Source organism: Mesoplodon bidens (genome assembly GCF_964165515.1).
Source record: "Mesoplodon bidens genome assembly, chromosome: 3".
Taxonomy (NCBI): Eukaryota; Metazoa; Chordata; class Mammalia; order Artiodactyla; family Ziphiidae; genus Mesoplodon; species Mesoplodon bidens.
The window spans coordinates 29,326,641-29,339,508 of NC_138178.1; the positions used below are offsets into that span (position 1 = coordinate 29,326,641).

At 49.5% G+C, this 12,868-nt stretch overlaps 1 protein-coding gene across 4 annotated transcripts in view; it reads left to right on the plus strand.

The window, feature by feature from the left end:
• Positions 1-8,356: 8,356 nt before the first annotated feature.
• DIP2C (disco interacting protein 2 homolog C) overlaps positions 8,357-12,868 on the plus strand; it is a 359,289-nt gene continuing 354,777 nt past the window's right edge. For 2 of the 4 annotated variants that reach the window (XM_081228459.1, XM_081228460.1), the window contains exon 1: positions 8,358-8,592. In XM_081228459.1, coding sequence (XP_081084585.1) covers positions 8,508-8,592 — 85 coding nt within the window. In that variant the 5' untranslated portion in view covers positions 8,358-8,507. Of the gene's footprint in view, positions 8,593-12,868 lie in introns of all 4 variants that reach the window. The other 2 variants (XM_081228458.1, XM_081228461.1) reach the window with 2 other exon arrangements.

Consider the following 12,868-nt stretch of genomic DNA (forward strand, 5'->3'; position numbering starts at 1 on the left):
GTGACAAAGAAAAGTAGCTTATCAGTCAACTGAGTCAATTACTGAGTGCTACCCATTTCTCTTGTGCTAGACATAAAGCTAATCTCTTTTATAATCATCTTTTATTGCTTTTGTTTTAGTTTAGTATTTTTTGTTATTCAAAAAAAATTGAAGTTGTATATATATCCGTGCCACTAATGATTTCTTCTGCTGCTTCAATCCCAGTTCATGATTCTGGTCTGTTCATTTCATAATTTTCTCTTTAGTACTTAGTCCTTTGTAATTTCTTGGTGTTCGATTTCTTGGTAAGTTTCTATCTAGATTGGTTTTTTTCCCATATCAACAGCTATTATGTTCAGTTGAGTTGTGTCCCTCAAAAGAAGGTATGTTGACGTCCTGGCCACCAGTTCCTCAGAACGTGGCTTCATTTGGAAATAAGTTCTTTGCAGAGTCAACCAAGTGAAGGTGAGGTCACGAGGGTGGCCCTGATCTAGTGACTGGTGTCCTTATTAAGTGGGAAACTTGGAGACAGACACAGACGGAAGATGAGGTACAGAGGCCAGTGTGACAACGGAATCAGAGCCTGCAGTGATGCAGGACAAGCCAAGAACCGCCAGGCACCAGGAAGAGGCAAGGAGGGGTGCTTCCCCAGCTGACACCCTGATTTCAGACTTCCAGCCTCCAAATGTTGAGACAGCATGTTTCTCTGGCTTAAAGCCTCCCAGTTTGTGCCATGTTGTTACAGCAGCCCTAGGAATCCAAGGTCTAATTTCCACAGCAACATTTCAAAGTACCATTTTGCTTCCCTATTTTTAAAATTTGTATCTGGTTTATTATATCTTAAAAATTATTCATTTTCATTTGCCTGTATTTGTGTTTTGTTCCATGAGTCCTCTTTCCTGTTTTAACACTGTTCTTCTTCCTTGAGTGTATGTTCCTTGAAACGTTAACTTGTCTGTGTGTGCACCTTCCTCCTTCCTTGCTTGCAGCCTCCGTCTCTTTCTCGTACTCTTCCTCTGCTCATTGTCTTTCTCTTTCCATCTTCAATCTTTCTTGTGCTTAAGAGGATTTTCCTCTAGTTTTGTGGGGAATCGGGGTCAGAGAGAAAAGACCACGTTGCATCTGAACGAGAGCCGAGCAGCTCTTGTTGGACACAGCTTCCACAGTTAGAGATCAAAGCCACACCTGAAGATTAGTGAATTTTTCTAAATTAACTTCCTCATTCTTTACCTTCTTCAGAAACACACTGCCCATGTGGCACTCATTAAATTCCTCTTTGTTCTACTGTGACTTGCACCCACGTCCTCTTCTTCCCAAGGTCTGAAACCACTGCGAGAATTTGTGGAGCCTTTGGGAACAATGCCTGCTTGCATAGAGAGGATGCTACAAGGGACCACAGGTTTGGGAAGTCAGGTGGGTGAGAGAGCCACTCCAGCCCCTGCCCCTGCCAGCCTGGGTGTTTGGAGGTGGCTGGGGACAAACATTTGGTCTAGAACTTAGTCAGATTCTCAAGAGGGCCGAGGCCTCCATGCTGCTATTATGTGAGGGCTGAGTGGTGAGGCTTTCCCTGTTCACTCATCGAGAACTGGGGGCTCTGAGGGGCTCCCAGCTGGGGCCAGGGTGGCAGGCCGAGAGAGACTCGAAGGAGACAGATCTCAGGAACCTGTCCAGAGTGCATGACACCCCAGGGTCCCATTCCCCTCCACCTGGGGTCTTCCCACGCCGACGCCCGAGGTCAACGAGGTGGGGAAATGCCAGCTGCACAACATCTGGGAAGGGAATTGGGGCAGCTGGACGTGCAGCTGCCGGCAAGAGGCCTGCCTGTGCTTTGAAGGCTGAGGGAACTCGAGGTACAGCTGGGCAAGGTGCTTGGGATTCAGATCTTTGGAAGATATGGGATACTTCGTAAACTCTGTCAGGTGTTCCAGACCAGGACGGCCTGTGGAGACAGCTCCCGCCTACTCCGTTCACACCTGTGTCTCACTTGGCCCTGAGCCGGCCGGACAGTAAGTTCCTGGAAGTACGAGCAGCATCGTACATGGCGCCCGGCAGGGGCTTCATGCCCGTCGCTTTGTAAAACTTTCCATGAATGATGGACATCGTCTGAAATCCTTCATGACCCCATGTAAAGCAAATGCAGTCATTTTGAATGATTCTTTGTCTTATTAAAAAAAATCCTAAGAATATTAACATACAGAATAAATCCAAAACACTCAATCGCCCAAGTCCAATTTTCCCCCCTGAGATTCTCCAGGTTCCTGACTTTCTATCATCTGTCCGCCCAGACCAGCTTCAGGGTGGATGTAGCCACTATGGCTGAATCAGTGGTAACTCAAATGTCTGCCCCACAGATGTGCAGGAGGGGACATGTTGCCGACCTGGAGCCCTTTACGGGCTGAGTGTGCCAGTCCTTCGGGGCTGTAAGTGTTTGTGCTAATGGATCACAGCTACTCACTTTCCTGATGGGATAAACTGTTGGTGGGTCCCCAGTGGGGGCCAGCGACTGAGTGACACAGCTGTACAAAGGCTGGCCACCAGTTCTGTGGTGCCCCTGCCCCATCCGTCTGTGGACCGGGCCACTGAGGCCTGCTCTTTCCCTCCTGCCCTGATGTGCTCACTCCCGAAAGGCTCCATTTTTAAGAGGATGCCCTCAATAAAGCATGTGCCCTGAACCCTTGTCTCAGGCTCTGCTTCTTAGGAACCCACCCTGCATCACCCGGTCCATTTACACAACTGTGAGCATTGCAAGGAGTTGAAGCCCCAGTCCTGACTAAGGTAAAACCTCCCGGTAACTGGGATCTGGCTGTGCTGTGCTGGTCCATCCTCTCCTGTTCTGCCCTGTCACACAGTCAAAGCATGAGGTTTGTCTTCTGATTCGGGGGAGGGTGCCGGCTGGGATGCCGAGGCCCTGGAGTCGTTGGGACCTTCTCAGACCAGCTTGTGGTCAGTGGTGGACAGTGTCAACAGCTCAATCTTTATTTTTATTTACTTTCATTGAGTGTGTGTGTGAGCTCATACAGACTGACTGAAAAGCACTGCTTTTAATTAACTTCACAACAAGATTCTGCATGTTACACAATTAAATTTTTTAGACTCCACTTATGAACCTCATGGTGGAGTTTTTCTTGGCAGAGCAGATGCCCTTCAGGAATGTGCCTGACTCTCTCTATGTATCAATATATGCTTCCATTTTGAAGGGATGAGGTCAATTTTATAACTTTCTTTTATGATGCTATTCCACTTTGTGGATTTTTGATGGCAAAATTTTAGTCCTCAACCACTCCCTTCTTTTCTACTTCAAAAGCTTATGTTTTAACATCCAGTAAAATCTTATATCTTAGAATATTTGGTAAAATATTTTTTAAAAACCTATGTGTCACTTGTCTCAGCCATTAATTGATATGAGTTCTGGGAATGACAATTAATTTTAACATTACCTTAATTAAGCCAGAGTGTAGTCAATCATAATTGGCAAAGGAAATATACTGTAAAAATATGATGCAATCTAAGACCAAACAGGAGTAATTTTTGGCTAATTTGTTGTTTTGTGCTATTCACATCACCATTAGCATGAGTGATTAGAATTCACTAAAATGATCAGAAGTAATTACATTATTGGTAATTGTGTATTGATTTGTAATTACATATACAAGGATACACTCAGACTATTTGTCCAAGGTAAATTTCACACACTTGTTTTTCCATCAAGACACCTTTGACTCACAGTTGAATTCTCAGCACTTCCAGTAATGGTCTGGAAAATTAGACTAATTTGCCGTGGGATTCTGTGGGATTACTTCTTTTTATATATATAAATTTATTTATTTTATTTTTGGCTGCGTTGGGTCTTTGTTGCTGCACGTGGGCTTTCTCTAGTTGCGGTGAGTCGGGGCTACTCTGTTGCAGTGTGCAGGCTTCTCACTGCGGTGGCTTCTCTTGTTGCTGAGCACGGGCTCTAGGAGCGTGGGCTTCAGTAGTTGTGGCATGTGGGCTCAGTAGTTGTGGTGCATGGGCTTAGTTGCTCCTCGGCATGTGGGATCTTCCTGGACCAGGTCTCGACCCCATGTCCCCTGCATTGGCAGGCAGATTCTTAAGCACTGCGCCACCAGGGACGCCCTCTGTGGGATTACTTATTACTCCTCTTTTGTGGGTACACTTGTTCTTAGGTGAATAGGTTGGATAGCTCTTACTTCTAGAGGAAGACAGTAGCCATAACAGAAATGCAAACACAAGTGTGATTCAGTGAATTCAGTCACATACACATTGTTTAGTTAATTCTATAGTGATGTGAAAAAAAGTCACAAAAATGTTAACGATCTCTTTCATGCATAGAGTAGTTTCATTCAAGGGTTCACGCTGCTTTCTAAGTACTAATTCATTAAACCCAAACTTTCTGTGTCACATTGCTCACTTTTGCTCTTTCTTTAAACCTAACACTCTACCCAAGCTGAATTCCTGATAATATGTTAAGACCGAAATGAAACAGAACTAAAACATAAATTGCCAGGCATAGTTCTGTAGGGAAATTCCAGCTTAAGAAGGTTCTGTCGTAACAGGGGCGTGAGCCCCCTCTCCCTGGATTTACGATGTGCTCGGAGAATCCGAACAGAGTATTTGACAACCAGCTCTTCCTGGTCACTTCAGAAAAGGTATAAATTTCTCGGAACTGGGATCCATAGGAGAGAGCACAGCATGAACAAATTCTGTAGGAATCTGACTAGGAGTGAGAGGATCAACTCTCATCAGCAACAAGGCTTCGGGGCATCACCCGCGAGTTACCTGATTAATCAGCACCCCTTTACTACCCTCTTCCACCCCAACCAGGTTTTCTCAAGTCTAGAGCCCCAATACAGGTGAGTAATGAAGTTTTCATTCAGAATTCGCTTGGAATTCGGTGAGACAGAACAAAATAGAGGTGAGGTACTGCAGGTCGGCAGAGGGGTAACAAATCCCCCACAGCAGACAGTCAAGCAAGACAGCGACAGAGGTCCCCCAGTGCTGGCTGTCACGGGGTTAATTACTTAATTACTGTTCCGTCCCTGCCCCTCTGTGGAACTCTGTGGAACTCAAAACCGTGGAGGAGCAGAGGTAGCTCACGTATCCCGTGTCAGCGTCCCTCAAGTCCCGAGGCCTTGGGCTGGCTACCTCTCCAGCTTTTCTCTCCTGGACACCTACAGGTTTTGTACATGTCTCAGACCCTCTGGGATTTGTTATGTAAAAGCTGGCTTATTTCACAAATTAAACCATGCTAGTGTGTTGATACGTGCTAATGATGCCTAACTCTTCCCAAGTAGCAGTCATGAGATGTCACAGTGGCTTTCTGAAGATAAGTGACCATAGTTCACAGGTGTAGCTCTGAGGATGGAATTTCAGGGCTTTCGGAGAGCTTTGGAAGCAAACAGCCCTTAGCAGGTATTCAATTCATTCTAATAAACCTCTGTTGGGTATCGTTATGCCCACCTTGACATCCACTTGAACCAGGTTTTTATACATGTAAGCACACAAAGCATAACTGGGTTTTCACTGAGCGCCACTTTCATTGAGACTGGCCAGGACTGGAGCAAAAGGAGATGAAGGGAAATAGTCTTTCCCCTTTTCCAAGGCTGGATTGTACTTTGAGAAACAGTGTGCTGTTTATATGTCATTCAACACAGTGGGGGAATCACAGGTGGACTAGCTGCCCAGTAAGATGCACATGTTAACTACAAGCCCCAGGAAGAACAGGTGGGAAGAGAGGTGTGTAGTTCCAGGTGGAAGATTAGGAAGGAAGCCTTCATGGAAGAAGTGGCATTTGACCCTGGACTTGGATGGGTGAAATCCGACGTGTGGCCGTGACTTGGGTGGGGGAATAGGAAGAGGACAGGCACACGTCAGCAAAAGAGACACAAGAAGGGGAGATGCCCCACAGGCAAGTGAGAACTCCTCAGGTGACCGCAGGTGCATGCAGGGAGCGCAGGATAGAAAGTAGGGAAGGAAACTTTGTGTCTGTGAAGCCTTCGGTGTCAGATCAAGGAGTTCTTTGGTTTGTAGGCAGAGAACCATTGTAGACTGTAGAGCAAGGGGACCGTAACCCATGGCAGCCCCAGTAGGAAGATCAGAAGGGGAAAAACAGGGTAGGGGCTCTGAGGGCCTGAATTAGGCAGTGGCAGTGGGCCTGTCGGGTGGATGTTACTGAGCTTGACAACGGCGTGACTCAAAGCACAGAAACCAGGAGAAAGGGGGGCTGCTCTCGAGTAAGAACACAGTAAGGGTGGGAGGCAAGCGGAGTTTGATCTCAGACATAACGTGTTTTGAAGACGTGGCAGGACTTCCAGATAAAGATGTCTCTCAGGACATTGGAAATGCCATGAACACTCTCCCAAGTGTACTTAGTAGTCATACAGAGACCTGCCCAAATGAAGACGCATCTGCTTGGAATCCAAGTAGACATTTGATGTGTTTAGTGTAACGTAGTGGTTTTCTTTGGAACCAACCTCAGTTACAGCATCAGACGTGGATGATCAAGACCCACCCAGGAATTAAAACAGAATACATACTTTTATTCTGATACCATCTGGACCTAGACTGACTTGACACACTCGTTGTGTGGAATGCGCAGGCCCACTTTGCTGTAATGAAACGAGCGCAGAGATTTGGAGACTGGGGTTTGAATCCTGGTTCTGCTGCATTTTATTTCTCTAAGGCCTTCACCTGTAGCCCCAGATCCTCTTGAGGGCTCTCTACCTCAGTGGTCTGTTTATCTTGAAAGGGGGAGAGACTGTGGTGGAGCCAAACCGATGTGGCCCCCCACGTCCACTGGCTTTACGTCCAAGACCATAAAGCAGAGGCGTTTGGGGTTCACCCGTTTCAAGCTCATCATTGATCCGTATTAGATCAGTGAGACCTATGTAAGAAATACCCACAGCTCTCTAGTGGTCACTGTTGTCCTATCAGTGGGAAGAACAGAGAAGAAGAAGGCTTGGTCCTTGTCCCCAGAGCTGTCACTCAGACTAATGAGAAAGATAAAGGCCAAGGAGATAAGGGCAGAGACAAGTAGATAAGATAGTGGGAGCACAGTAAGGGGGAGGAGAGATTTTTCTGGAGTTGATGTTAGAGACGCTGTGGGAGCGTGTGGGCAGAGAAGGGGGGCACTCAGGGTGAAGGCCACTAGGTCTTCAGGAACCAGCTTGTGTGGGGTGCATGGTGTGACTGCAGATAGGGGTCAAGTGGTGGAGGGTCTGGAGTCTCCCATTAAGAGGTTGGACTTGTATTCAGTAGACAATGCAGGAAGTATTAAATTGCCTATTTTTGAAAGGGGAATAAATGCCACTGTGTTTCCGGAGCCAACTTCAGCCCCTCCTGCCACAGGGTCAAGCAGATGGTGGTGGTGGGGCCACCAGGAGGTCTGCGGTAGGGGCTGAACTGGGAGGAGTGGGTCCGGAATGAAAATGACATGCGAGAGCCTTGAGGGGACAGGGAAGCAGAGGGTGCGTGAAGACAGACAAACACTCCCAGGACCCTTCCCAGCCTGGATCATTAAGAAAATGGTGGAAGTTATTAGAAGCCAGGAGGAGGGGCTTTTTTGTGGAGTTCGGGGTTTGGGGGCATCTGGGTGATGTTATTCAGTTGGACAGTCGGAGGGGTGAGTTAGCCTCCCCAAACGGTCAGGACTGGAGGCCCAGGTTTGGTGATGCCCCCAGAGGTGACACCGGTGCGGTGGGGGCGGAAGAGAGAAGCGCGGAGGACGAGCCGTAGGGCCCTCGGGCGAGGGCGCGGGAAGACCTGCTGAGGACACGGAGCCCCGGGCTGAGGACGGGCCGGGGTATCGGGGCGAGCGTGGTCGGGCTGACCGGGAACGTGGAGATTCGGTGACCCATCTCTCCTCTAGCCGCCTTCACGGTGAGGAGACGGAGCCGAGAGGCACTGATTGTAGCCTCAGGGCCAGGCTGGCAGGTCCTACATCAACGCGAATTAGGAACTTCCAGCCTACTCCTCTTTCCACAGCCCACGCTGTCTTTTACACCTCCCGCCCCCAACAAACAACGCATTTATTAAAAAAAAAAAAATTCATCCCGCAAAGACCCGGAACGCCGAGGCCGGGGCTCCAGCAGGTATTTTTCTGCCTCAGGCCTGCGTAGGCGAGGGCCGGGCCGGGGTGGGGGAGGCCCCGCTGGGCCGGTGTGCGAGCCCCGCGCCCCCGGGAGCGCGCGCTGCGCCGGCCCGCCCTCCGTCCCCGGTGCGCGTCCCCGCCCGGCCCAGCCCCGGAGCGCGTGTCCACGCCGCCCCCGCCCCGTGCGCGCTCTTCGCCGTCACGCGCGCGCCGCGGAGCCGCCCGGTGGAGTGGCGGCGGGCGCGCTCCGGGCGGGACGGGGGCGCGGGCGCGGGCGCGAGGCCTTCGTGCCGGGGCCGCGCGGAGGAGGCACCGGGGAGGAGCGCGCTGCGCCGCCGCCCGGCCTGCCGCCGCTCGGTGCGGGTCCGCGGGGCGCGAGGAGCGGCGAGACCGCGGCCTGGAACAAAGGGAGGCCGGCTGGGGCGGGGGCGTCGCGAGCATGGCGGACCGCAGCCTGGAAGGCATGGCGCTGCCCCTGGAGGTGCGGGCCCGGCTGGCCGAGCTGGAGCTGGAGCTGTCGGAAGGTAACAGGCCCCGCGCTCAGCCGGCCGCGCTGTCACGGGGGCCGGGGCGCGGGCGGGCGGGCGGGGGTCTCGGCGCGGTGCGAGCGCGGCCCCCGCCCTGCGGCTCCGCGTCGTCGGCCGCGGCCCCGGCGCCGGGGCCCTGGGGAGCCGGACGGGGCCGCGGGGCCGGGGGCGCAGCCGGGGCGCAGGACGGGGCCGCGGGGCCCGGGGCGCAGCCGGGGCGCAGGACGGGGCCGCGGGGCCCGGGGCGCAGCCGGGGCGCAGGACGGGCCGCGGGGCCGGGGCGGCCTCGCGCGCGGCCTGGCGGACGGGGCCGTGTCCTTGGTGCGCGTCCGAGCGCTGCCCACCGCGGCCGGGCCGGGGGCGGTTCCGCGTTGCGCGGCCTGAGGCTCCGCGGGCCTCGTTCTAATGCGAAACTTGTCTTTGGACTTGAGGTTTGACCGCCGGTGTCCGAGGCATCCTGGCTGGACCGGGATAGTACTACTATTGTTCCCGTCCGCTGGGATGCGAAGGTTGGGTGAAATTGGAAAGCCTCCTCCCTCAGGCCAGGGTCTGTGCCGCGTTCCCATCGTCCCATACTTAGAATTTGTGACAGATTTTCCACAGTGATTTCATGGAGTGTTATATACGGTTTCTTATTTGCTCTTAATGGTGGGATCATGTGCTCAGCTGTCATAAGTTTCAGATCGGATTTTGCTATGTCTTAAAAAAAAAAAAAAAAAAACCACTGAAGTTCCGAAATGTTGAATGTTTAATATAGATTTAGAATTCACCCAGCTCACCCTGGGAAGGCCACTAATACACTGTGGGGTGGGGATAGGCCGGCTTGTCTCGAATTTATATTTGGAGCAGTTATAGTGGTGAACTTGTATGTGTGTGTGTGTAACGGTTTTGTGGGGCTGGCAGCCAGAAAGTAAATTCATTCGTGCCAGTTTTCATCAGCAGGGAGAAGCTGGTGTTGACCGTACGGTTTCCTTTTTAACACTTTCAGGGCGAAGAAGGGGGTACAGGTGGGGGCCTGGGGTGAAGTGTCTTTTCCGATGTCACAGACTGGAGATGTTTCTGTTTCACATTTGGGGTTCTGCAGGGTTCTGTAATGCTCAACTGTCCCATAGGAGGAGACTGTTTCCTGGACTCTGCTCAACAGACACTGTTCTGAAGGGTTGGAGATGATGAGGGTGTTGATGGTACCTCAGTGCAATTCCCAGCTGGGCGAACAGTACTTAGGTCTACACTGGTGGATAAGGTGTGCAGTGTGGACAGATTGCTTGGAGGGATGAAGTGCCCATTGGGAAATATTTGCCCAAGTTCTTTGATTTTGTCAACGTTCACATGGGTTTTTCTCCCTCACTTTACAGGCCCCCGTAGCTGTGCACCACAGTTGTGTTATTTACAACACCGTATCATTCATGCATTCTCTCCAGACAAGCACTTCTGCTATGTCTGTATTATACTGTTGTTAAGTGTCAGTACCCTACCTGTGTTGGCAAAGCAGGAAGCCGTCTGAACTCACCTCCACCTCTCCCGTCAGTCTGGGATGGGCTCACATTTGCTTCTGCACATCTGGGACAGTGCGTGGCCCCTGGTGGGAGGGGCTGCTTGTGGATGTGGACACTCACCTGCTAGATTGCACTCACCTGTCACCATCAGTCACTCCTAGAATGTGTCCCTGTTGACCAGGGTATGACAAACCACTTTAGACCAAGGTGTGCTCAGCCTAGTTCTCTGTGAATTCCTTGTGTCCCTACAGATTTTTAAAAAGGGTTTAATGAGTTTCTTATTGAGTGTCTGGGCAGAGAAAGGGGTGTGTGTTTGCATATGGGAATCACATTATTGTTTTTCTCTCTCTCTAAACTCTGCTAGGTCTGGCTGCCTCACCCAAGAGTAAGAGTCAGAGGGTTGTTGCTTTGGCCACCCAGCCTCAGCCTGCCTCTCCCCGCTTTAGCTGTGTCATCTTTGACTTGCTTTGTCCATGCTGAGTCGATTGGGTCTCTCTTTAAGGTCATTTGGAATTTTGTGTCTTGTGACTATGTAGAGTAGTTTTACTGTCTTAAATTAGATGTATCAACTTGTTTTCCAGTATTGCTTAATAGCAACCAAAGAATGGAGGGATCAGAAATCTGTGCCTCTTTACATTTTAGAACTTAAAATCCCCCAACATAGCCACTTTCAAAGTGAAAAGTTAAAACAGCTTTTAATGCCGAGTTATTTAAGCATATTGCTTTCATATTTTATCTTCAATCAGGATTCATGTGGAGAGAATTCTTTAAATTAGTCTTCATCGTTTTATTAAAATATCAGAACATACTGTGGAAACGTGTGGATGTTCCAGTGCTCAGTTCCTACAAAGGAGCATGGGAAAACAATTCCATTTTAAGCACATAATGTAGGTTGAAAAAAGAGTAGACTCTTCTTTCAAAGTTCCTATATGGCCTGCCAGCTGTTAATGGTTGTATATCTTATCTAGATTAGTAGACGCTGGTCCAGTTTTGGTTTGCACTGTCTGCTGGTGCTGCTAACAGACACTTAGGTTATTTTATTTTATGGGTCACTGTTTGGTAGAGGGTTGCAGATTGACTTCTTGGCTGCAGAAGTCAGATTTTCACTTTCCTGCCCTGCTGGTTGCCTCCTCTTTTCTTTCCACTGTCTGTTGCTACCCAATGCTTCCCTCTTGGGGGAAAACTGGGCTGCTCTCCCTGCAGAACTGGTGCCAGCAAAGAACAGGAGATTTCTGTGGGGAGATGTGGTGGCTGTCCCTCCTATGGGCAGTAATGGCCTCCAATCCACAGGTCTGGGTAAAGTCTTTGGTGTGGAGCCAGGGGTTGTCGGTCTGGTGAATTCTTGGGACTCGATGTGAAATGGAGAGGAAGCCAGTGAGCTGGCTGGTTGCTGGGTGCCAGGTGGGGTAGCGGTGGCTCTTTTCTTCACACACTTTTCCCTAAATCATTTTTTTCTTCCCTTCCCTTCCCTTCATTCTTGCCTTTTGGAATCATGCATTTTTCTGTTTGGCTTTCAGAGGGCCCCCAGGTAGTTTCATTAATATGTAAATAGACATTATTCGGCTTAAGGAAAAACTTTAAATGGAAACACTGGCAAAGCAGAGAGGAAACAAAATTTCTCAATAAAGACAGACTCATGTCTTATTAAAAAAAAATCAGTTGTTGATTGAACTTCAGCAGTAAGTTTCTGTGTTAACTGACGGCTTGTGTCCTGGGCTGTACACACCCTGGACTTGCAACTGTAGACGATATCGTCCCACTGTTTCAGGAGCGGTTGCATTCTTATTTTGGTAGGACTTTGGGAAATTGCCTTGTGATGTAGCCTGTGAAAACTGTTTGGTGTTTGCAGAAGAGAAGTCCGTTAGCTTTCTACTTTGTGCCTTTTAAATTGTGAGTGTGCTTACTAACTTCCTAACTCTTGCTTATGGGAGTTACTCAGTTTGTAAGGTACATAATTACTGCAACTATTAGTTATGTTCTGTAATCGAGTCCAACTTAACATTTTCTGGTTAGTGTGAAACTACTCAAGGAAGGAGGTGCATGCTCTCAGTTCTTTGTGTTGATCAAGGAACCAGTCATTTTTTTAATTGCAGATGAGCAATTCACACGCAGCTGGCATAATCCTGTCACCAGAGTAAAATCTTAAAGAGATGGCCAGTTGGAAGGTTTGTAGATTTGGGGGTGTGTGGCATTTTCAGGGCTGCCAGCACAATATAGCAGATACGCTTAGCCCTAGAACGTGAGTTCTGTCCCCATCAGCCCCTGTGCTGTTCTTGGAGGTCCCTGTGGCTGCAGAGGTGGCCACCCAAACTGAAGCCTGGGACCACCTTCCAGGGTCAGGGAGAGACCTGCTGTCTCTAATGCAGCCCAAATGTTCTCATTGAAAGGAAATAGTGGACGCTGGAGAGCAAATGTGTGAAAAGATGCTTTCTTCTAGAGTCTTGTTGATAATTTGTTGTCATTGGGAGGGGAGGAGGGAAGGGGTCAGCAGATTCAGGGAATAATAATAGCTGAGCCGCTTCACCGGGGATCAGACCTCACCATTGTTAACAAAACCTGTTCACTCTGCCACATCGTCTCAAAGCTGCCCCCAGTAGCTGTACGTATTGTGGTGAGTGAAATGGACTACTTGGCTTGATACATCTAAAAGATTGTTATCTGAATTAAAAATATGTACAAAATGGCAGCATTGATATGTGTGGGATGTGAAATGTGTGGACCTGAATTTTAAGAGTTCTTCAGAGTTATGAAAATAGTTAAATTTGAATGTTCTTTTC